Source organism: Lepisosteus oculatus, chromosome 26, assembly GCF_040954835.1.
Source record: "Lepisosteus oculatus isolate fLepOcu1 chromosome 26, fLepOcu1.hap2, whole genome shotgun sequence".
In the NCBI taxonomy this organism is placed as follows: Eukaryota; Metazoa; Chordata; class Actinopteri; order Semionotiformes; family Lepisosteidae; genus Lepisosteus; species Lepisosteus oculatus.
This window is the reverse complement of record NC_090721.1, coordinates 4233261-4256428: the sequence shown is the minus strand read 5'-3', so window position 1 is coordinate 4256428 and position 23168 is coordinate 4233261. Positions and strand designations below refer to the sequence as shown.

Genomic DNA, 23168 nt, shown 5'->3' with positions numbered 1-23168 from the left:
TTTCCCTAAAAGTATCACAATCTGAAAATGCATTTCCTTCTTCTGGGTAAGACGAATACAGACTTTACTTTTATTGATCCAATTCAAAGAGGTAAAACTGCCAACTGACTCCCCTCAACATGAATCCCCTCACAAAGGAAAAATATCCCTGTACAGTACTTATGTGTCATCACCAAAACAGAGCTTTGAAGCCCTTAAAGACCACCCACAATGTCAGGTCCTGCCTACTGGAGTACTAAAAAACATTTGGTTTAAAATAATCCATGGTCTGGTGATCTAATGAAAAATCAATGTATGTATAGGTATCTTAGTTAAAAAGTGCATTAGCACAATTTTGTTAGCATTAGCATTTAGCACTAAATAAGCCTTGAATTATATGAGAACTGCACAAAATAAAAGAATCTACAAGATATTTTTCAGACACTGAATTCTCCATACAGTATGTGTTATCTGCAATCATTTTAAATGTTCACGTGGTAATAATTTAATCTCTCACTAACTTCATACTTTATAGTTTAGACATCCATTTTCCATTAAGGTTAATAAAAGATTAAGTGATAGCACTTCCACACACTTGGCAATCAATTATTCTTCATTAATCTTACACAAAGCACCTCCCCATGAGTTACAAAACAGCCAACAGATTAATAGGCGAATGAAACGTTTGTAACAATTACAGTAAAGTTACCACATTTCAGAATAACCTTCTCATATCAAACCACAGATAAAGAGCTTCATAAAAGATTTGAACCAAATATTACTCAATCGATCAAGTAATTACATAAGGAAAGCGATGAATTAAAGACATCCAACAAATTAGTAAGAGAACACACACTCCGGTAATTCCCAAATAATACCACATTTAAATCAGATACAGCTTTTGAAACGTCTAATTTTGTTATGACTGAAGATCGACCCCACAGGAAAAGCCATCCTATCAATAATTCATTTTTTTACTGAAATTATCTGTATATCAGGACGTACGCAGCTCTTCCCACGGTGTGTAGTGGACGTATTTTGCCGTGAAAAGATGAAGCTCGCCACGCGTGTTCTCGGGTGCTGGAGCCGCATGCTCGGCGCTCGGGCTGCAGCTGCAGCAGTGGGGAGGCGGGGCGTGGTGGGGTCGGGGTTTGACTCGCTGCTTGAAAAGCCATGTGTTCAGCTCGACCGCGCAACAGTGCCGAGCCGAAGCAACATGTTCGCTTAGGGTGCGGGACACTCGTCCATTTCACCGACAGAGCCCGACAGAACAACGGGTCAATTTCCCGGCGAAGGTGAGACGCTCTGCTCACGCCGATTAAAATGCACACTGAACGTGCTGTCTGATGGGCAGAATTAAAACTTATTCTCATCCTCAGTCACGCGAATTATAATGTGTTAACAAGGAAATTATTGTATAAAGCGATGGGTTTTAACATTATTCAAGCAGTAAAAATGTATACTGTATATAACAATTCAATTAATAAGTGCCTTTTTATATCCGTTTATATCAATACGTACAAAGGACCGTGTATGATCCAATAGAAAACTTTTTTTTTCTTTTCTAAACAGATGACTGTCACCCAGATGGATGAAACTTTCGAAAGATGTGCCCTGCCTGGATTATGACACTTTCAATGGTTTCCGGACGCACGGAACAGAGCTGCTTCATTTCCACACGAGACATGGCAATTTTGCATCAAGCCATGTGATTTTGTTTTTCTTTTAAAAGGAACAAAACGATTCTTCTCTGGCATGACCTTACATTGTATTGACGTGATCTACATAGTTACTGAGTTGATTATTGCTCTTCTGTCCATCTCGGGCAATGTTCTGGTGTGCTGGGCAGTCAGCATCAACTCCACTCTGAAAAACGCTACGAACTATTTCTTAGTGTCTCTGGCGGTGGCAGATATTCTGGTCGGCTGCCTGGCCATCCCGTTTGCGGTCACCATCAGCATAGGCCTGAAGTCGGACTTCTACGGGTGCCTGTTTCTAGCGTGTTTTGTCCTCATCTTGACTCAAAGCTCGATTTTTAGCCTCCTGGCTGTGGCTATTGACAGATATCTGGCCGTCAAGATACCGCTCAGGTGAGTTTATTTATTTTCTCCCCTTTTCTGGAGGTCTTCCTTATTTCTTAAGGGGAATGGGTGTTCAGGTTAACGCAAAGCTAATCAACTACAAAAGAGTCCTTTCTATCTGCCTGCAGCTTGAGGTGACGCGAATTTAAACAGGTGGTGGGTCGCGCTTGCTGTGCTGTGGTCTCGGCGCATTGACTGCACTTTCAAACTGCTAGAATGAATTAGTAAGCTGTCGACAAGCTACACATCATTCTGATTTCATGCGAAACATCCCGCGACAATTTTGGCCACTTCAAAGCCTCCTGCAACAGGACAGTTAGATCTCGGCGGCGCTCTATCGGGTTGTCTGCTGCCGACGTCTGTGTCATTTCAGCTGTTACAACGACTATCCATCGTAATTTACGGCTACAATGTTTTAACAGTGTTTGCTAATAAGGATCCGCCCGAGACTGTGATCTAACCATTTCCTTGTGAAATAACCAAACAAATTAGCAAAAAGAAGAAATGAAAGTTGTTGATTGAGGAAAACACTAATATTCTCGTGATTAAGTTAGGGTTCGATGGTGTGCTGAAGGATTATTAAATGTAGGCTCAAACTGTGTTTTTTTCGATGGTAACAAACTGTTGATACCTGTTCAGCTCCCTTTCTTAAACAACCCGTTTGGAAAGTATCCTCTGCTAGTATGACTGATGCTCAAAAGCCGCTCTATCACCGAGACATCTGCTGTTGCTAGTACAATTGTTAAGCAATGTACTGAAAAGGCGCTGAGGGCTAGCTCAAAAGATTAAGTAATTTGGGGATTACAGTCTAGATATAACCAGATAAATGTCTTAACTTCCTCTCAGGAATGAAACACAAAATAAAAAACCCGTATCTGAGTGTCTTTTTTTCAGACCTCCAATACCCTTGAAATACTGATACCTAGTGTACTCGTTATTAGCTATTGATTTGATTTCAGACTAGTGTGCGACATGTCACGTAGATACAAGTCAGGAAGCTGTGATATTAATTTCCTTTTAGTTTAGCTGAAGTCATATACATCTATTCCACTTCGAGGGACAACGTGTTACAACAGACAAGGAAATTAAGCAGGAACGGATCACAAGCTTTGCCTTATTAGAAAAGCATCGAGCAATAATGCTGTAATAGCTTTAAAAAAATCAAAGCTGAGAGAACTGCACTTGCCCAGTTCTCCTGTATTAATACCTGTAGACAAGTCGATACATTTAAAAACGTTAATACCGGTGATTTTAGACATACAAACGCATTGGCCGCAACAGGTCTCTGGAAGAACAGCTCCTCTCCGGGCACCAGCACCTCTCAAATCTACATCCCACAGCTGTTTCCCCCTTTAGATAAAAATATAAATCCGAATTCACAGCTGGCAATGCGGATTATAACAAGGCACGAACACTGCAGAACAGTGCAGTTAAAGAAATGCATTTGCTAGGGACGAGGTTATAGCGTTAATGGGTTACAAGGCTTTCTGGAAAACTGCCATTTCATACGTGTAGATGACAGCGTGTGTCCACGCAATCTTTTAACTGTAACTCGAGTATCCTATCAATCCTTATCGAGGCATGGGGAATTGTTTAGGGAAAAAGCCAATACAGATTGCCTTGGTTTCCTCAATCACAACTACATTCGACCAAGAACTATGGCCAAACCCGCATATGAGACATACAGGACACGCCATACAACTGTTCAGAACTTTCAATCGTACGCTTGCACTCCGATTTCCAAATTCCAAGATGATTATCTGAACAAATGCGTATTCGATCAACTCACAAGCACCCCAATCCCCTCCGGAAAACCACTGTGTAACTTTTAAAATTACCATTTTAGTTTTAAAACGACCCTCTTTTTCTGACTGCACCGCAGAATGTGTAACCGTTACTATTAACAAGACAAAGCGCTTGGTGTTTATCTCTCAATAACACCACCTATTGGTTTTTAGCACTATGGGTTAATATTTTATCTTGGTTTACTAAATGTGTAATGTATTCTTATTTGTGAAAACATACTGGCAACAGTTCAGGTATGAAGCGTGATAGGTAATGGTTTTTCACCAAGGTCTTCTGTCTTTGGTCAAGCCTTAGTTCAGTAAACAAACTTAAAACATTTGCATGATGGTTATGCAAATATGCTTAATTTGGCTGAATACGAAAATCTGTTCAATGGAGAGTTAAAAGGTCTTTTTTATTCTAACAAGTGCATGAAGTACATGATCCACCAAAAAATAATTAGAACTTCAATCCTTGTTCTGGCCTGTGTATTTTCAAAGCGTACGGTGTATATACTGTACACTCAAGAGCATTAATGGATCGGTATTTCTATGAAAAGAGCTTCCTTGCATTACAGGAATGCCACGATGTTCTGGCTTTTAAAACCTCCAGTACAAACTTGTTCATCTGCTAATGGGAAAACTAAAATTTCTTACAACACTTCTCTCCCTTACCCCTCAAGGTCACTTGTAAGACTTGACCGCATGATACCAAGTTTAGACATCCTTATACTGCCCAGCCTTGGCTGTGAGGGGGTCAAAAAGTGACCTCTAAATCCACAGACACCTCATGCCATCAGCATTCTGCACTTTACGGAGTGACACTGCTGGTCCTTGAGCAGCGAGCGCTGTGCAGAAACCCAGCAATCACTCACAATCTCCTGCAGTCAGGCAACATTGTTCACAAGTTGTGAAAATGGGATTACAGTATTTAGCTTTGTACTGCTCTTCAGCAGTGGTAAGTCAATTTAGGAGAGTTTCTTTCAACAAAGTCAGCCAGATTAACCCCTTTGAAGATGGTTTGCTTTCTGTCCTTCCTTCTAATCAATTAGGAGTTGATCAAATTATTTGATTCAACAGTTTCAAGGCCTTTAGCCACTTAAGCCTGTGGCTGTACCTATGAAACTAGCGGGACTGTGGTTCTAAAGGACACGTTCAGCGGTTGTACTGTAAAATGTTTCCTTTTCCATTTAACATTCCTTATTGTTACTAGTGCACAAGTTTTCTCTCTCACCATCAGAGCATTACATTCTGCATCTTTAAAAAAATAGTGACTTTTTGCCTGTTTTATCCATTTAAAATGTTTTCTCACAATACACCCTACAGAATGTACAGCATGTATGTTAAGATGTGCAGCACAGTGGCACTGCAATCAGCTCTCCTGCCTCACAGCTGTAGGGCCCTGCAAATCTGGCTTACAAAATCCTTCTGTGTGGAGACTGCATGCTCCTCCTGGGTCCTGAATTCCTCCCACCCTTCAAAGACATGCTCGCCAGGACAGCAGGCATCACTAAATAGTCCCTGAATGTGAAAACTGCCATGTCAAGGCTACAGTCCTGCCTTGCCTCCTGTATTTACAGGATAGGCTCTATGTTACAGTGACCCATACCAGGAATAAGCATTTCTCGGATAATGGATGGCTGCATGGAAGAATGGATATTTTAAGACAGTGACATGAGTACTTGCAACGAAACGCACAGTCACTAGGGAAACATCTGAGTTATTTAAGAAAAACGACATGGTAAATTCTCTCTGGAGGTAGCAACAGTTTCTGCCCCCCCCCCCCAAGATCCTGCTTGACTATTCTATAAACAAATCAGATCTGTTAAAAATAAGTATTTGCATTTATGTGTGACACGGAAGCAGATAACAAAACCTCAGTTTCACTTCTTGCTTTGAATGAGGCAGTATCTAGTGCTCACCACACAAACAACAAGCCACAGACTAAGAACACCTGTGCCAAATGTACACTTCACTTGACACAAAGCTCGGTATTCACTAGATCCATATACTTACGTCTCTGTATAGCTGATGTGAACACCTTGGGGAATTATACAAGAATACGTATATGTGAATACAATGTGAATGCTTAATCATTTTGTACTTTATTTGTGTATTCCCAGGTTTGCAATTGTGTTATGTAGCTGAGAAATTTTAATCTATTACGCCATGTTAGGAGTGGAGCAGAAATGTTCATTTGTGTTTAGAATGAACTTTTCATAGAGCATGAAACCTCACATCCCGTCCCTGTGTTAAAAGCCACTGGGCAGTCACTTTGTTTTTAGGGCTGCCAAAACTCAGCTTTTACACAACAACTTACCCTTTAAACGCCTCTTGAGGTAACACAGAGAAATTGATCAACGGCTAAACTCAATTCAATGAAGCCTTTCTCCCCACACACAAGTAAAGCGCTGAACAATCACTGTGCTGCATGAAAGAGATTTGCTGCTGTGTAACAGCCTGCTGCAGCTTTAAACAGCATTCTTCTTTCATATTTCTCTACCTGTGGTTTGCTCAGTGTAATGATGTGAGACAATTTCATGACACAAGCTTTTATCGGGATGGCGGCTTTCAGACCGTGAGAATGAAACCGTTAAAGTTTTCTTATCACACGTGAAGAGTGATTTAATTTTCAAAATGTGGTGGTTCTAGAAATGCAATCACAGACTTAAAGATGGATAAGGAGGACAGAAACAAAGTCAGAACCGGGCAGATTTATGTATTTTGTTACCGGCTAGAACCCCCTATGACTAACAACAGCTGTTGTGTCATTCAGTCCAGCCCGAGGACAACTTTGTCTTAATCGTATTTATTTATAGTCTGTACTGTAGGCCAGGTAGGGCATTTCTAGCCCTCCAGTGCTGGCATCCTGCAGGTTTTAGAGATTCTGTTCAATTAGTGCCTGATTAAAACTTGGAAAACAAAACCAGCTGATATTTCTTTAAGTACTTAAACAGAACAACAACCTGAAACAGTGATGCACAGTTTTGTGCGCTGAATGTCGTCTTTGTCCAAGTCTGATTGTGCTCTGGGGAATCGAACAGCTAAGAGAATTGTCTTCCCATTGGCCAAAGAGCCACAGGTGAAATAAAAAGGTCCAATGAGATATTTGAGTAAAGCACAAAACTTAATATCCCAACTGCTCAGAATAGTTTTAAAACTCATCATTTTAATTAGCTTTTCACCATAAATCACCCTGTGATTGTGCATTTAATATCCGGACCAAGCTTTACTTTTATTACACACTTAAGTAATGAAATACAGACTTCAATATGGGGCGTATGAAATCAACATGGATGGCCTGTGTTCTCCAGTATGAATACGACAGGTTGGGCAAACTGAATCTGAAGGTTTTATTACATGCCCTGATAAGTTTCAGCCTATTCCAAAAGCACAATCTAAATAGTCTGTAGGTCATGACCAGGTGGGTCAGGGTTCTGTTCACTAAGAGAACCGAGGAGTTACTACTGTACAGGAACACAAAAGACCTGCCTGCTTTTCTTTAACTGGGCACAATCGTTTAGAGTTGGCTGGATCCAAAGAAGATCTTATTGACACAGTAAGCTGAATCTGAGGAAATACATACACCAGATGTTCCAATAAGCACCTACAGTAAAGTGTCAATACGCAGAACATACTAGATACCACATTCATGACAATGCCAGCTCACAGAACCACTCAGGATATTCAAATGTCCATCTCATACTCAGCAACTGAAAACCAAAACATATATACCTGAGATTTCAATAGAAAGTGTGCTAAATAATTTCAAGATCTCCGTACATATAGTACTTGCTTACATAGCAGAAATACGTGACACTACAATACAGGGTAAAGATTTTGGACTTGCTCAAAGCAGACAACTTCGACAAGGCAGTCTTAACTGACCTGCTCATCTGCCTTGTTCTAAGCCAACTAGGCTTTTAAATTCTGTGTTCTGCTTCTGTTTAAATTCCTCAAACATTACTGGACCGCTGTACCAGTGCAAAATTAATCCACTGGAAAAAAACTGTGAAAATGGAACATCAGGATTGATTATGTTTGCATATTTTCAGAATCCTTTGCTTTAGACATGACTGTTTTCAGCGCATTTGATTCCTGCGGTGCTGTCAGCCAAGTGTGAGTGTTTATTCGAATCCGGGGATAATAGTTCAGTCTTTGTGCTCTCTGGACGTTCCTCCTTTTTCCCAGGCCCTTCCCCTCTCCAGCCGATCCCACAAACACCCGGCCCTTGGCCCAGCCAGTCGGCCTGTTTGGGTGCTTTCATGCCAATTTTTTTTCTGCCTATATCCCAGCAAGGTATTGCACCTTACCAGCAGAGGAAAACGGTGGCACATCGCCGACCTGTACCTTTAGAGGCTTCGGTTTCGTTTGCCAGTCTGCTGCCAAGGTTTGGGGTTCAGGCGGAAACAGACCACTTGGGTTATAAATGGGATTACGAAGGAGCTGGAGATGGCATGCCAATCAGCTGTCGTCATGCCAGGATTAATCCATTCAATCCTTTCATCGGCCACCGAGAGAATTCCGGCAGCTTCATTAAAGAGCCGTCCACAGCATTGATTAACTGCCAGACCACAGCTCAAGTGAGACATCACCATAGAAACCCCTGCAGTAGGCAGGACAGCCTCCTCACGTCTTGGAGCTTCCTAAACAGGGGCTCCAGACAGCCCATTAATGCAGCAGCTATGATCTCGCGAAACAGGGTGTTATTTATGGTGAGAGCCGAGGGAAAGCAAAGTGCTGTGTGAACAAAACTGCAGAAACTTTAGGTACTGCAGGTCCAAGCAAAAACCCAACCCGTAAATCACAAGGTGTCTGCAACCTAATCACAACACTTGTGTCTCAAGGTTCAAATAAATCATGCGTCGCCAGTGTCTCCCAGCTTTCAACCGACAGAACCTCTCTAGTCCCCTCAGAGTTCAGCTTCCTGAAGAGATCCTTCAGGGTTTGGCAAACCACACTTCCGTGGTGAAATAAAACAAATAAAAATGTCCTTCCAACATAAGAAACACATCCTCTTTGCAAAGTTCACAAGATAACAGTTTTGCTAGTTATGAATCACACTATAATCAGTTCTTTTCTACTTCCGAAAGACCTTCTCAAATAACCACACATGATAAATAACAACAACGAAGATATTACAGAAAACGTTTCTTTTCCCACCGGGTATAAGAACTGTCATTTTTACAACACAAGAGCAGAAGACCGCAGTGTTGTTTTGTATGGTGCTGTATTCATGTGTCTGAGCGCGTTTGGTAATGGTACTGTCACTCTGTGTATCTGGCAGGGAGCAGCAGTGCCAGTCAGTTTGGTGTGGTCAAATCAGCTGATCGGCAATATCGTTTCAGTCAGTATCGGGGCTAAGCTATTCTCTGACACTAAAACCCTGAAAGTTGACTTTCTTCCTTTCTTAAAGCTCTCTTCCGGGCCTGTAAAGAGAAAGGCCCTGCACAGTGAGAGAAGTGCCTGACCCACACCTGCCTGGCTAGGGCCACATGGTGAGATCATACATGTGCTGTGATCTGAAGTAATGGTAGATGATGGTGTGATACTATGGTATAATCAAATTTTGATGTGATGGAAGATTATGGTGTAATATATTGTGTAATGATATACTGTATATAATGGTGAGATGGTATATTATGGTGTGCTCTGTTGGTTGGCCAGGCCTGTGCCGTTTATCATATAAGACCACAAACTTGCAGTGGTTCTGTAAATACAGCCAAAATATTCTGGTACACACAAAGAATATTGAATGTGACCACTAATAATTAATAATACAACCCTCTGAGGTTAGAACATAAAGGTCACATAGGAGTAGCACCAGATATATCTCTTGTAGTGCTGAGGTTGTGTTTCAGAGAAGCAAAGCAACAACCAAAAAACAAAGCAAAACTCAAAAGAGGCCATTGTAACATATTACCAATATAGACACATTTCCAATTACAGTATTTTTACCTATGATGTGACGGAGTTGTTATCAGTGATATCTCAAATACCAATACTTTACACAAGAAAACAGAAAAATAATAACTATAACCCATATCAACCTGGCGCTCACTGGCCTCTGCATGACATTTGTGCCACAACGCCAGCAGTTCTAATTTCAGACACAGTGGGCAGAAGGTGCCAAAATGAGTGAAAATAAGGTGAAAACTAAATGTCAAAGAGAACATAATTAGCTCAGTGGCTTTACACTCCCTACACTCACTGTCATTACCCAGAATTTGTAACCATGATGAATTTGTCTCCTGGATACTGCCACCTGTTTTCGTTTTACTCTCCTTACAGTTTTTACATTTGTTTCTTCTTAAAAAGAGTGCAGTACCAAAAGAAGAGGTTGATGTGCGTAGCACAGACTTCCTCCTTCAATCACGCTTTGTTTTAAAATGGGAAATGCTGAGGCTGACCAGTCCAATGAGCTGAACAGGGATTAGACCCGATTAGGGACCAGCCCTCGACCTGGTCTGGTTCTTTCCAGTGTTATTTCAGGAAACACCATTTACAGGGCCTGACTTTCGCTGCAGTGCACCCTGGGCAGCTCAGAGGTCACACAGCCATGATTTTAGGGCTATACGGTAGAGTTATTTTATTTGCACAGATGATCAGACCTGCTTCCTTATGGTAGAGTAGTCATGCAAGAGACCTGAACATGGACACAGGGTCACATTTCTCAGTCTATCAGAAATGGCTACAGTACATCAAGTCTGTTGGTGGTTTATGGGTTTGGGGCATGGCAGTGCACGTTATAATACAGTCTGCAGTGACACACTCGGCAACACTGCCATGTCTTTTACCCCTTTAATAGACTCACATTTAATAAATAAAGATAAGAAGCAGAAAGTATTAAACTGAATACTGTAAGATCTTAAGCAAATAAGGGTAAAGATTTTAGATTTGCTGCTATTAACAGATATAATTTCAGAAAAGGCCACTCAGACACAGCAGTTGGATTTGAGAACTTTTAGTTGACAGAGAGCTATATTTTAATTACCCAACAGTGAGCTCTATTACGTATGCTGCCTTTCCAATCAATGAAGTTGAACAGCCTCCTCTGTTAGTTCCTCTAACTGTTACATTGAAAATCGATAGTTATTTAAATTATTGAACTGCTTTATCACGTCACGAATATTGCCCAAGGGTGGAAAATAAAATTAAGCTGGATACAAGACGGAAGGTTTATATTTCAAGTTCAACAATCATAGTGAAATATTAAACAGCATTCAATTCCTGTTAAATTTATTAATCTGTACGAGTTCAGACAGTATTATATATAAAAAGGGGTTTTAAAACGTCGGGTAGCTTATATTGCCAGGTGCTTTACATTCACTGTGGTCGTCCCAGTGCAGTTCTTGTCTAAGTTTGTTTCAGCACTGTATTCCACACATTTCAAGACTGATGATAACAGTGTATTTTAGAGGAAGCAGACACCAATGACATACAGTCAGAGACCTTTTTAACTGTGAGTTAGCATTAACCAAAGACAATCTGTAAAAATACAATAGCACAGATTATGACATTTTGTTCCTTCATCCAGTCTACTTTGTTCTACAGTACATCATTTCTCTGAAACAAAAATTAGTCTTCCTGTTTTCAGTAGAAGCATCTCTGCTCAGATATTTTTTCTAGTATTTAATCAATCACTACATGGAAAGTAAAGCTGAACTCCTATATACATAAAACTGTCATGCTTTTATAAGTACCAAATCAAGATGACTAAATTTCTGATAAATGCTTCTACAGAGATGAGATGGAACACTAAAAAACTAAAATACCTGAAAAAACATTTTTGAAAAAACAGTTTAAGAAACTGTTACTGTTACATTTGGGGATTTGATTTTACAAATGTTAAAAAAATTACTTTTACTACAGAGAAGTAAAGGCGGTCAAAGATAGAATGATTCATCTCGTCTGATATGTTGCGTTTCTGCATGTTAACACAAGCAAACCTCACAGTTTATGCAAGTAGTGAAAGGGATGAGAATAGAAACTATTTACGAGACAACATTTAACTGTTTCCTTTGAGGACATAAAAAAAGCGTTCCACCTGTAGAAAGGTCGAGCTGACTGAGACACATTTTACTCCATGCCGTTTCTCTGCAGATACAAGGAGCTGGTAACCGGCAAGAGAGCCAGAGAGATCATCGCGATTTTATGGATCCTGTCCTTCATCATTGGCCTCACTCCGTTCCTGGGGTGGAACAAAAAAGACTCGGTCTGTGGGAATTCTGGGAACGCCTCCCTGCGGAGGAACGAGAGCAGCAGCAGTGGTCTGAGCTGTCAGCTGGACTGCTTCTTTGAAAGTGTGGTAGACATGAGCTACATGGTCTACTTCAACTTCTTCGGCTGCGTCCTCCTGCCGCTGCTCATCATGCTGGGCATCTACATCAAGATCTTCATGGTGGCCCGCATGCAGCTGCGCCAGATCGAGCTCAAGAGCGTCCACGGCGAGAGCTCCCGGCGGCTCCTGCAGAAGGAGATCAACGCCGCCAAGTCGCTGTCCATCATTATGGGCCTATTTGCTCTCTTCTGGCTGCCTGTGCACATCTTGAACTGCCTCACGCTGTTCTACAAGGAACTGCAAAAGCCCACCATCATCATGTACTTGGCCATCATCCTGTCTCACGCCAACTCGGTGGTCAACCCCATCATTTACGCCTACCGGATACGGGATTTCAGGAACACCTTCCGCAAGATAATCTCCAAGCACATCCTCTGCCACAAGGACGACCTTTATCTGAGATCCAGCAGCAGCATGCGCAACAGGCACCAGCACCAGCTCAGTGCAAACTTAACGATTGACGACCCCTTGCTATAATGGTATGGGGAGGTGGGGGGGTGGTGGCCAGTCTTACTTTTTTCAAACGCCATTCCAAGTGAGTTAGGAAACGTTTACAGATAGAAGGAGCTCCTGAGTAAGTTAAAAATCTTAGACATGCCATTCTCGGATGTGTGTTGTAACATCATGAAGTGAGTGTAGGAACATCTGAGACCACAGCTGCATGTAGCTTTGTTTTGTACCATAGTGTACTAGGTGTAGATCTGAAGATGGAGGTACAGTACTTTGTGAACTCTTAACTGGATGAACAGTACTGTGAAATGAAAACATATTCACTACAGTTTTGCCAAGTTCTTACTCTTAACATGTTCCTCCTACCATGTGTTCCCTCATGGACCAAGTTCCAAGCCTTAACGTTATCATCTTTCACAGGGAATCAGGCTGGCAATTACTCTTCTCTGTACCGTCTGACAACTAATTACATTCAGATTCATCTATGCCTGCCTTAATATTTATTGCGTTGACGTCTTGTTGTTTTTACCCCTACTACAAAGGAAGAATATGTCCTTTCAATCATCCAGTTAAAAATCCAAGACCTGCTGTGCAAATGTGGAGGACATGATCTCTTTCTGGAAGAAAATAAAAGTCTTGGTCTTCTTGTACAGGATACCGTACTACATTAAACAGCAGTTCTTTTATCCAGGGTTCACAGTTTGCATCACTGTCACATATTTTAGACAATGACAAATTGATTCCACAGGTTTTTCCCCATTGAGGAGCAATGAGCACCCTGTTTCGAGACTTTTGAAATCCTTAAAGGTGTGGCCTACAGTAAGTCTACCAAGAGATACTGCTGGTATTTCCTCATGGTAAAATTGTTTTTGTAGTTAATTTTTCCTAATTTCCAAGAATTTACACTGAGAACATTCATAAGGCTTAACTACACTTATAATAATTCTAAAAAATGTAAAATATTAAGCACTTTTACAGAACTGACAGGTTGTTTCAGGTAACTGGCAGGCGTAACAATTGAAATGTTGGAATTTATACATGTTTAAAAAACAAATGTCTACAGTACATATACTGTAAAATCTTGAATTCTAAAAAAAGAAGCGAAATGTAATTCCATGATTTCACACACAAAATCTTGAGATTGTTTTACTCTCACTGTTAATCCATGCATTTTTAAAGAATATTGAATAAACATAGCATTCTTTCCCACATCATTTTAATGTAGAAAATTGTAAGATTTGCCATGATTAGCCACATTGTTTTGCAGATAGATGGAATCCATCTGTTCTCTATACATGACTAGAAGTAACTGCTCCTAACAAGCATTTCTTTATACAAAAGGCATGACTAAGATTAAATGAAAAGCATGAGAAAGGAAAACCACATTCTTCTAGTTGTGCTGCTGCTGCTCTTATTTACCACTAGAGTGAACTGAGGTATTCTGACCCACAAAGATGACAACTATATTCAGCATATAAGCTATGCTGAAACGCAAGGGTAACAGTCCATTGGACTTCCTATCACCCGGCTGTCGCATTTGTTCACCAGCCTACTTAAGGAACAAGCTTTTAAATACCACACCCTGAAAACAACATCGTCCTCTGATGCTGCTGCTTTAATCACAAGGGCATGTGGCTCTGATCAGGGACTTGTAACTAGCAGCACAGTTTAGCACTGAAACTGCGGAGACGACTGAGTTCTTCACAGTTTCTGAGCCATCTCTTCTGAAAGAGGCAGCAGCACTGCGGACACAGAAATTATTTCTGCAGAGCTGTCCAAGTATATATGCATATATATATTATATATATACGTTTTTCATGTTAATTTATTGTCTTTTTTAAATAAATGATGAATGCAATTTAAATCCACATGAATAGATTGTAGTTTTTACAAGTTCCATAAAAAGTGCTTTTGTTTTAAAAAGTGAATCGCACCCTCCTGTTACAGCAAGACAACCGTCAAGACATCAGCCTTCAGGTGGTAAATAGAAATGGGGTGGGAAGGAATTACACACCAAGATTTTACAGCCCGAGGTGCTGCGATGACTGTAAGAAGGCCACACAGCCCATAACAGTGTCCGGTGGGGGTCAAAGATCCAGGAATGAGAAATCCCTAAGCAAGTGCTCACTGTGCTCAGATCTCCTTTGGGAGGCACCTTGCCCACTTTCTGCTTAGTTATAAAGGGTCTCAAATTAAAGGAGCGCCGTAACCTTGTGGTTTAAGCCAACACTGTTGTCTTGATCAGCCTTCTCTAGGAGCCTCTAATTGCCTATGCAGGAGGAGAGGTCGGAGTAGGTCTGAATGTCATTATTATTACAGCATGGCAGACTTCCTTTTTGCCTTTCTGTGTGGGTGAAAGTTACTTACAACCCATCGGACTGCGTCACTCTTCCGTTGAGCAAGAGAGGACATTACTGCATTTATTCACCTCTTGCAGGCAATTTAATACAATAGCAGGAAAAGGGTAAAAAGTGACTTACGTCTTGAACCCTGTGGTTTTCTAACTGGTCCGTTCCCTCTGAAAAAGATCTGGAAGTAATTCACCCAACAAATTTAGTAAATCAATTTGTCTGGATCACAGATTCTATTCGGATAATCACTGAGGTCTGTTCCTGAAGCTCCCTCACCCACAGCAGACAATTTGGTTACAGTAAAAGCACTGACAATAGCTGGACAAGGAAGACAAGAGATATGGTCAATGTGCTAAAAAATGCTGCTTAAACCATCAAATAGTACTATGTCTGAGAATTAATTGCAGTCTTCTACTGCAATGGGTGGAAAAGAGTAAAAGGCAAAACATTGAAAGGTATAAAATCCCCATATCTTCCTGGCTATCAACTTAATGACTATTAATGTAAGAGCAAACAAGCACCACAAACATCCTCTTAGTTATTAAAACACGCATATGCCTTTTGTCACACCTGTGGCATGTATTATTAATTCACCCAAACGCCTGTTCAAACAAAATGACACGCAACACCACACACAGTACCACTGAGAAATATGACTCATATATGTCTTTAAACAGCAGTGTGAATTAATGAGATACAAGAAATTTGATTAAACCATGAAACACAAAGGGACATTCTCCACCTGTGGCAATAGCAGCATTCAAGTGTTCACCACCGTCACAGAATGACATCCCTGGGGTTTAAAGGATTTATTGATTAAGACTGCACACCAAATTTATTGATTAAGACAGACCGCTGCACACCAAAGGATATGGAGAATCAAACATCAGCTGTAAAATCGTGAGGCGAAACAATGAGGATTTCCATAGAGCTTCTGCAAATGGGTCGCTCTTGCAGTGAGAGAATGACAAACTGTTTAATGACTCTCTGGTTTTCATCCAGTTCTTCTATATAATTTCCACTGCAGCAACGTGTTGTGGTCTGCCCCACTGCTTCCTTTACAATGGCTGTATTATGAATGTTGTCTAATTAACAGCTGTTGTTTCACACCAGCTGCAAAGCGTTATCTGAAGCTGTGCATACTTTCTTAAAGATAAGGTTCTGCATTTAAGATGTCAGTTTCATAAGTAGGATATACTGCTGCAGACTGAAAAGTAAATCTAAAATTATACTTCAACTAACGTGTGCATTACATTTTTAAAGACGCCATCGGAAAAGTTTAAACTGGCGGTAGCCGAAATTCTTGTTAAGTAGTTCGGTGCAAGTGAACTTTAAAAGTTATGTAATAAGGAATTAAATCAATGAAAATGATTATCACGTGAAAACACTGTAGATTTGTTTTCTTGGATATGAAGTTGAGGGTGAATGTACATAGTGCGTAGACTATTAATCTGCTTTAACTATGTACAGTGACTGTGAAATATCTTAAGAAGCTAGTGACAGCTTTATAAAATGTGAAACTACCCTGAAGTCCTCCTGACTGCCTAACCAACATTATATTTAAGCCGTTTCTTTGAAGGTTCATTTAAAAGCCATTGATCTGAATTTGAACAGATAGAATGAAATCTTAGATCTAAAAATGAGTGTAAAATATTTTTCTGGATGAATTACATTACCGATTAAAATCACTTGAAATCTGGTGAAAATCAGAACTCAAAAAGCCTTCACCCATTCTGTTCATTCAGTCAGCACCTTCCACAATTAACAGCTATATTCCCCTCAGTAATGAAGAAATTACTGCGTTAGTGCATTTGCACAATATCATGAAACTATTTCTGCTAACAAATGTCAAAAGTCATATATGTCATAGTCTAATAGTTTCTTTCAATGTCACAGCCACTGTTTTTGTGCTCACCACAAATATAAAGTCACCACTTTCACAGAAACCTTTGGGGAACATAAATATGCTGAAAAAAACAAACTTCTTGTTCTGCAGCTTGTTTAATTTACCAATACAGTAGGTCAACATACACAGGAAAACAGAAAAAGGGCTGTGTTACATGTTACGTATGTTCTTACCTCACTGAAAGTTACGTAAGTCCATCTGTATCGATGAACAAAACACGCTTTCCACAGTCAACATCCGTCACTGATTAATCATGGCTTGACAAGGGTTTTGAAATTTTGAAAAAATAAAAATGTCTACACAGGAAGCATGGCCTTAAGTTAAAAAAGCTGGTCTTCTCAATGTCCTTTCCTCATATTTTGCTCTGAAGGGGAAACTGTAACATCATAAAAGGTTAACTGTTTCTGTTTTGCCTCTTTTTAAAAAAAGGAGAAAACTAACATATTATACCTTTAAACTAAACATTACAGAATACTTCAAAATGAAAAAATAACTTCAAAATTATTTTTATAGTGTTCTGTATCTGAGGGAGATACAGTTTGACCTATTATGATCGTGTATCTTGTAAGGCAGTGATGTGGTATTTAACTTTTCAATACGTAACTGTGATATTTTGTTATTAAAATCTGTTTTATAAAATGGCACATTTTTTTCCCAGTTCTAATGGAAGGAAAGAATTACTGTACATCACACAGAAATAAATATAAAATGGTTTGGGAAAGTAAACATAAGTATACACTCTAAAAAAATCCACAGAGTGAGCGAAACGTATTGGAAAGCCCAGGACACACCATTGCTATGAAGATGCTCTGGAGATGACAAACATGAGCTGTGTAAGTGTAAAGGCAATCTTTTATTCTAACCATTACACAAGGGCATACTGTTTTATAACCTGGACTAAGTTGCATCAGTATTACAAGTGGGTAGCTGCGTCAGTCAGCATGCGTAGGCCGCAAAGGAAGAAGTAAAGGTTTATTCCGTGCTGAAAAGAGAACAAAGTTGTGTTCCTTTCTTCTTGAAATTTAATGATTAAACTGGCTACATTACCAAGTATACATTCAGTAGTGTAAGGGATAACACGGAACCAATACTTTCTGTAGTACACCGATTGGTAAAAGTCACATGGACAGAGACCAGGCAGTAACCCTTCACATAGGATATCAGGGATTCAGACGGAAAGTGATCTACTTGCAGAAAGCGCATAACAAATTCACTGCTAACACTTGTTCACACTGTAAGAAAACAATTCCAACTTCTTAAGAACGACCATTTGTCATTTGCGGTGTATGGCCCCATCGTGAATTACAGCTGTTGCACTTCAAAAAGTTAAGAACGTTTAGGTAAATAGGTAAATAAACAAAAATCATTATCCTGTACAATAAAATTCAACAAAAACTTAATCAACTCCACGGGTCCAACAAGTACACTACTGTTAGTGCAAGGATGCAAGCAAGATGCATTTAACTGATGTTTCGAAAGCTTACCTTCATATTGACATGAAACCATAAGTCCTTGGGTTAGAAGAAATGGAAATATCACACCCATGTAGTGTGGGTGCCACTGGAAAAACAGTCCCATTTGGCAAACAGAATAGTAAGTCACAGAAACAGAGAACAGACCAGTAAGAAAGTGTCACTGATTCTAACAACTTTAGCACGGAAAATTGCCACCAGCTGTAGAATTTCACACCTCAGAAAAGAAGACGGTACTGATTTTTAAAAGTTTTTTTTCCTATTGCTATGTAATTTCCCTTCTATGCAAAAAAAGCTACTATACAATGCATTCTGCCTTGAGCTCTTATCCAATACATACCAAGCAATGCAGATTATCTACAGAAAATTAACACTGCATAAATCATTATAATCCAGGGAAAATAAAGAAAAAAAATATCCAAGTTAAGAGTAGCAGGGTCAATATAATCGATGTCGTGACAACGCCAAGGGAAAAGAAATATAAAATTTAACCAGATTACTCATTAAATTATGAAGATTGCAAAAACTAGCTCTGACCACACAATGGGTGCCTTTTATTTTATTAGTACAGTATTGCAAAGGTAGCTTTTATGACATTTCATAAATACAGGATACAAATACTTAAATCTGTAATAAATTCCAGTCACAAACAATCTTGTGAAGCAAGATTTTCAAAGATACTTCTTGTCTGGCAGCAATCCAGCATTTTCTATTTATGACAAAAAGATTCTCAAAGTCATCTGTGTGACCCAAAAAGATGAATCTACTGAAATCAGAACTGCCCATTCATTAAAAGCTTTAGCTTCAAACAATATCTTGAAATGAACACATTTGGAAAAAACAAGAAAAAAAACTTTACAATCTTGTCTTTACGGCTATAATAATAAAAAACACATGTAAAAACAAAACACTGTAACTACTTTCCCAACCAAAGGTCTCTGAGAATGCTGGCTTCCCTATAAATTAGTTCATTGTGATTTGCAGAGCTGAGATTACAGTATATGCAAAGTACCACAGACAGAACGAAAGCAATCTTTTAAAGGCAGAAGGACAAATCAAAAAAAGTCGCTGAAACAATGTCTACTGTATATTTCACCCGATACAATCACCAGAGAAGAGGAGCAAAAAAGAAAAGAAAATGAGAAATGGCTTCTTTCCAAAATGTATTTCAGTTCTTGATAAAACTGCCTACAGTCCACATTTACCAGAATGGGATACTGCAACAAACGGGCAGCTTCCTTAATCCCAGAGAGCAGAAAAAGTATTGCAGGACACTAGTTTAGATAAGGCCATCTTAAATTTGGGGTTATGCTAGGGTAGTTATAATTGTATCACAACTGTATGAAAGCCATCACGAAGAAAAACTAAATAAAGGTACTGAGACCTAATTAACCATCAAGTAAATAAGAAACCCTGTGAGAATTTATATACAACATTTTTTTTATTTCATGTTTCCTTTCAACAGTATCTACTGTATGTATACAGAACAGTTCTAGTAGTAAAATACTGTATGCATATGGTACATATTTTACTTTACCCAGAAAAAACAGGATTAAAGGAAGTTTATATCACTTTTGGAAGCTAAGAGGCAATATTCTTTTCCAAATCCTTTCATGAAAAGGAATAGTGCCATTTTGTGCGACAGAAACACAGTGTCATATGTAACATTCACAATATCAGAGGCCTCTGCTGCAGACTATTTTACACCAGAACATGTCTTATCTTGGCTTTGAGAAACACACTCGTTAAAAGGGATAGAAATCCTGACCAATAAGCTTGGCTGTTCCAGGTGACATGCCAGATGAGCAGATCTCTTTAGCACAACTCATCAGTGACTCCTCACCAACACTTTGAACGGCTATGGAGAGGAGCATCGAGACTGAGAAGTACTGTGCTTGTCATCTCTTCACAAGTGAACTGTAAATATTTGTTCAGTGTGAGATGATAACAGCCGAACAATGCACAACAAAGAGTCAAGAAAAGATGAAAAGTAAGTAAAGGTGTGGAGATTAAGGACAAGAAATAGTTTTACAGGTCATCTAATCTGGATATTCACATTCATTTTAAAATAATAAGCAGTACGATATAAACAGAAACGTTTGCTCATGGCTGTCGATTTCCATCCAGGTCTGTCTACATCTCTTCCTCTGCTCTGCCACAGAGAATCGCAGACATCTGCTGGTCTGTCACCGTCACATCCCTGCAGAGCCCCATAGCCCGGCAGAGGTAGACTGCAAGGATGTGTTTGCACTGCAGGAGGGGGGTGAAACACGCACACATGTTCATTTCCATGTGCCGCAAGCAGCTCTCCATTACTGCCATACCAAAGGCCAGAGACCCTCTCCAAGCACAAACTACACAGGTGCAACAGTTGTTGTCCAATGGCATAGGACACTCATCCTCAAACCTTCTAGTTTGTCTGGTTGTAACAATCATTCAACAGAAATAAGGTATTTCTTCCTTTCGCCTACAGTGTTGGCACTTCCTAGCCTGCTGCATACCTTAGTCATTCTTTGCGTGCGGAACAATGTCATAGTTTCTATGACTAAGTACATTTTTTTTTCACTTCTCGATATTCTGTTTTTCTGAGGTTTTAAAGTTGCAATCCTTCACTTTTGCCTGCTTTGTTTTTAAATTAATCATAACTGACCAGAAAGGGGTTCTGCTTTTTGTGAGTCCTAATAGTTCTGTCATGACCTCTTGAGCTTGTGAACTACCAACCACCTTGAAGCCACAGTGTCAGGCACACTTCTATACACAGCAGAATTTTGACCTTAAAGTCATGAACCCACTGCTTCAAATCCAATTCAATGATTGGCTCAAACAAAAACATCAATCAATTTAAGTTTTTTTCAAGTTTCAAAGTTTCAGGTTACATTAAGTTAAAGTGGAAAAAAAACATTCTTACAAAGTGTCTCATGGCTGGCTGTTGCTTATTTTGTGAAAATAAAAGATTTGCAAACCAGTGCACTGTGTTCTGTGTTCCACTCTGCGAGGAAATCAGAAAACACCCACCTACGCTCCCTCCACACCCCCACGGAAAACCTGATGCATATGTGATCTCATTCGATTACCAAGCAAGGAGGGGACTCCAGCCCATGAGCTCTGTCAGCATAAAACCCAACCACCTTCTTTACCAAAGTGAGCCAACGGGACCACACCACCGGTCTTTACATGAGCAACATGGGTTACACACCCTGAATGTTGCTGTAGTGATAAACCAATTTCAACACTTAAGGCAGAAGAGTCCGCTTATTCATTGCGTGGAAAAATATTAGTCTGTTCTGTCTCCATACTGCTAGGAAGGTGGAACAGAATCTCAAGAATATCTGAGTTTCAGAGGGGCCAAAACTAGGGTTGGTTTTCATTCACCTCTCACACCCTCACTATTTTCCTGCCAAATTAATCCAACAAGACTAATATTGTTATGAGTATCTCAAAACCAGAGTGTCGACCAGACTTACCAATGAGCAACTGAAGGAATTTTCCTTTACCTAACTTTGGGTGTATCTATATGTTTTTCTTACTCCCTGGTTTTAGAATGAAAAGGATCATTCCAATAGCGTCAGACACCTGGTCAGACCAGCACCCATCTCTGTACCTGTTCCTTGGAAAGCGACTTGTCTGGAGTAGTCTTATTAAAAGAAGGGGATTTACCAGCAAGCTGTTGTTTCTCCTCAGCACAGAGAAAGTGAACGACGGACAGGGACAGTAGTGGCAGGAAGAGTAGCAGGTGTACAGACGCCCAGAGCTTCCCACCACCTGAAACAAAGATGAACCAGAAGCCACTTCAGTCATCTACACCAACCTACAAAAGAATACTGTGTATCCCATCTGGAATCCAAACTTCAGTTGTTTTTCTAAAATGAAAGAAAGATCACCTGACCTCGATAAACTGCCTGTTTACTTAACAGATACGCAAGACAAATGACCGTGGTATTTTCAATGACAAAAGAAACAGGAAAGGTTTAATCCGTGCTGAAAAGAGAAGAAAATAAACAACGCTTCGGCTGTGGAGCCTTCTTCAGATCCTACTACTTTCTCATAATTAATACCAAAAAATACATAAATACCCTTTATTTAGGCTCACCCTCCTCTCACTCTTCGTATGTCTTTTTCTGCAGGTTTCCAGCACTGTCTATTATGGTGTTACTTGCTAAAATCCACAAAGTAGGAGACAGAATTGACGGAGTAAAAAAAAATAGGATTAAGTATGAGCTTATCATTATAAAGCAAGTAAATGTGATTAATTTAGTAAAATAGAGCAACAAGCCTGACGGGGTAATAAGTTCGTCAAGTTAGTCTTTTCTGTGCTTTATTCTCTACACTGCAAAGAAAACGTCTAATTTGACTTAAAACAGTCCTCACAAGATAGAGTGCATGAAATCCCATACTCAAGGTGAATCAAGAAACAATTAGAAGGAATCCAAATGTGAACTTCTGGTTAAAAATATTTTTTTCCCCAAACTACTTCAGATAAGTATAATGTGGGTAAAACGTATTTTTCCAGTTTGTGACCAGTTGTACTGTATAAAATTTGCTGCCAAAGTATCTGTAATCAGAATGTTTACTCGCAGTGAAATGAAAGCAAAAAATAAGAATGGTTACAAACGAGAGGAAGGGAGGCTCCTCGACACCTCTAGCCCGTTGTATGGTTAATTGATCCAAGTATCCCATCCAGCTATTTCTCAAAAGACGTCAGGGTATCGGCTTGAACGGCATAGCTGGGTAGCTTGTTCCACACTCCCACTACCCTTTGGGTAAAGAAGTGCATCCCGTTTTTAAAACGAACTTCTCCTTTCAC

The 23168-nt window shown here is 39.8% G+C and overlaps 2 protein-coding genes across 5 annotated transcripts in view; one reads left to right on the top strand and one right to left on the bottom strand.

Annotated features, from left to right (window-relative positions):
• Window positions 1-23168, bottom strand: part of zswim7 (zinc finger, SWIM-type containing 7) — a 54466-nt gene that overhangs the window by 12295 nt on the left and 19003 nt on the right. For 3 of the 4 annotated variants that reach the window (XM_015367566.2, XM_006641007.3, XM_015367565.2), the window contains exons 5-6: window positions 22022-22126; window positions 18908-20614 (exon numbers count right to left, since the gene is read on the bottom strand). In XM_015367566.2, the coding sequence (XP_015223052.1) occupies window positions 20498-20614; window positions 22022-22126 (222 nt within the window). In that variant the 3' untranslated portion in view covers window positions 18908-20497. Of the gene's footprint in view, window positions 1-18907; window positions 20615-22021; window positions 22127-23168 lie in introns of those variants that run through there. The other variant, XM_069184549.1, reaches the window with a different exon arrangement.
• adora2b (adenosine A2b receptor) lies at window positions 1052-14503 on the top strand. Its single transcript, XM_015367563.2, has 3 exons — window positions 1052-1274; window positions 1552-2069; window positions 11948-14503. The coding sequence occupies exons 2-3, from the start codon at window positions 1735-1737 to the stop codon at window positions 12660-12662; spliced, it is 1050 nt and encodes a 349-aa protein (XP_015223049.1). The 5' UTR covers window positions 1052-1274; window positions 1552-1734; the 3' UTR covers window positions 12663-14503.

Coding starts and splice junctions, on each gene's coding strand:
- adora2b (XM_015367563.2), top strand. CDS start 1,735: ATGACCTTACATTGTATTGACGTGATCTACATAGTTACTGAGTTGATT. Junction 2,070..11,947: donor GCCGTCAAGATACCGCTCAG/GTGAGTTTATTT, acceptor GTTTCTCTGCAG/ATACAAGGAGCTGGTAACCG.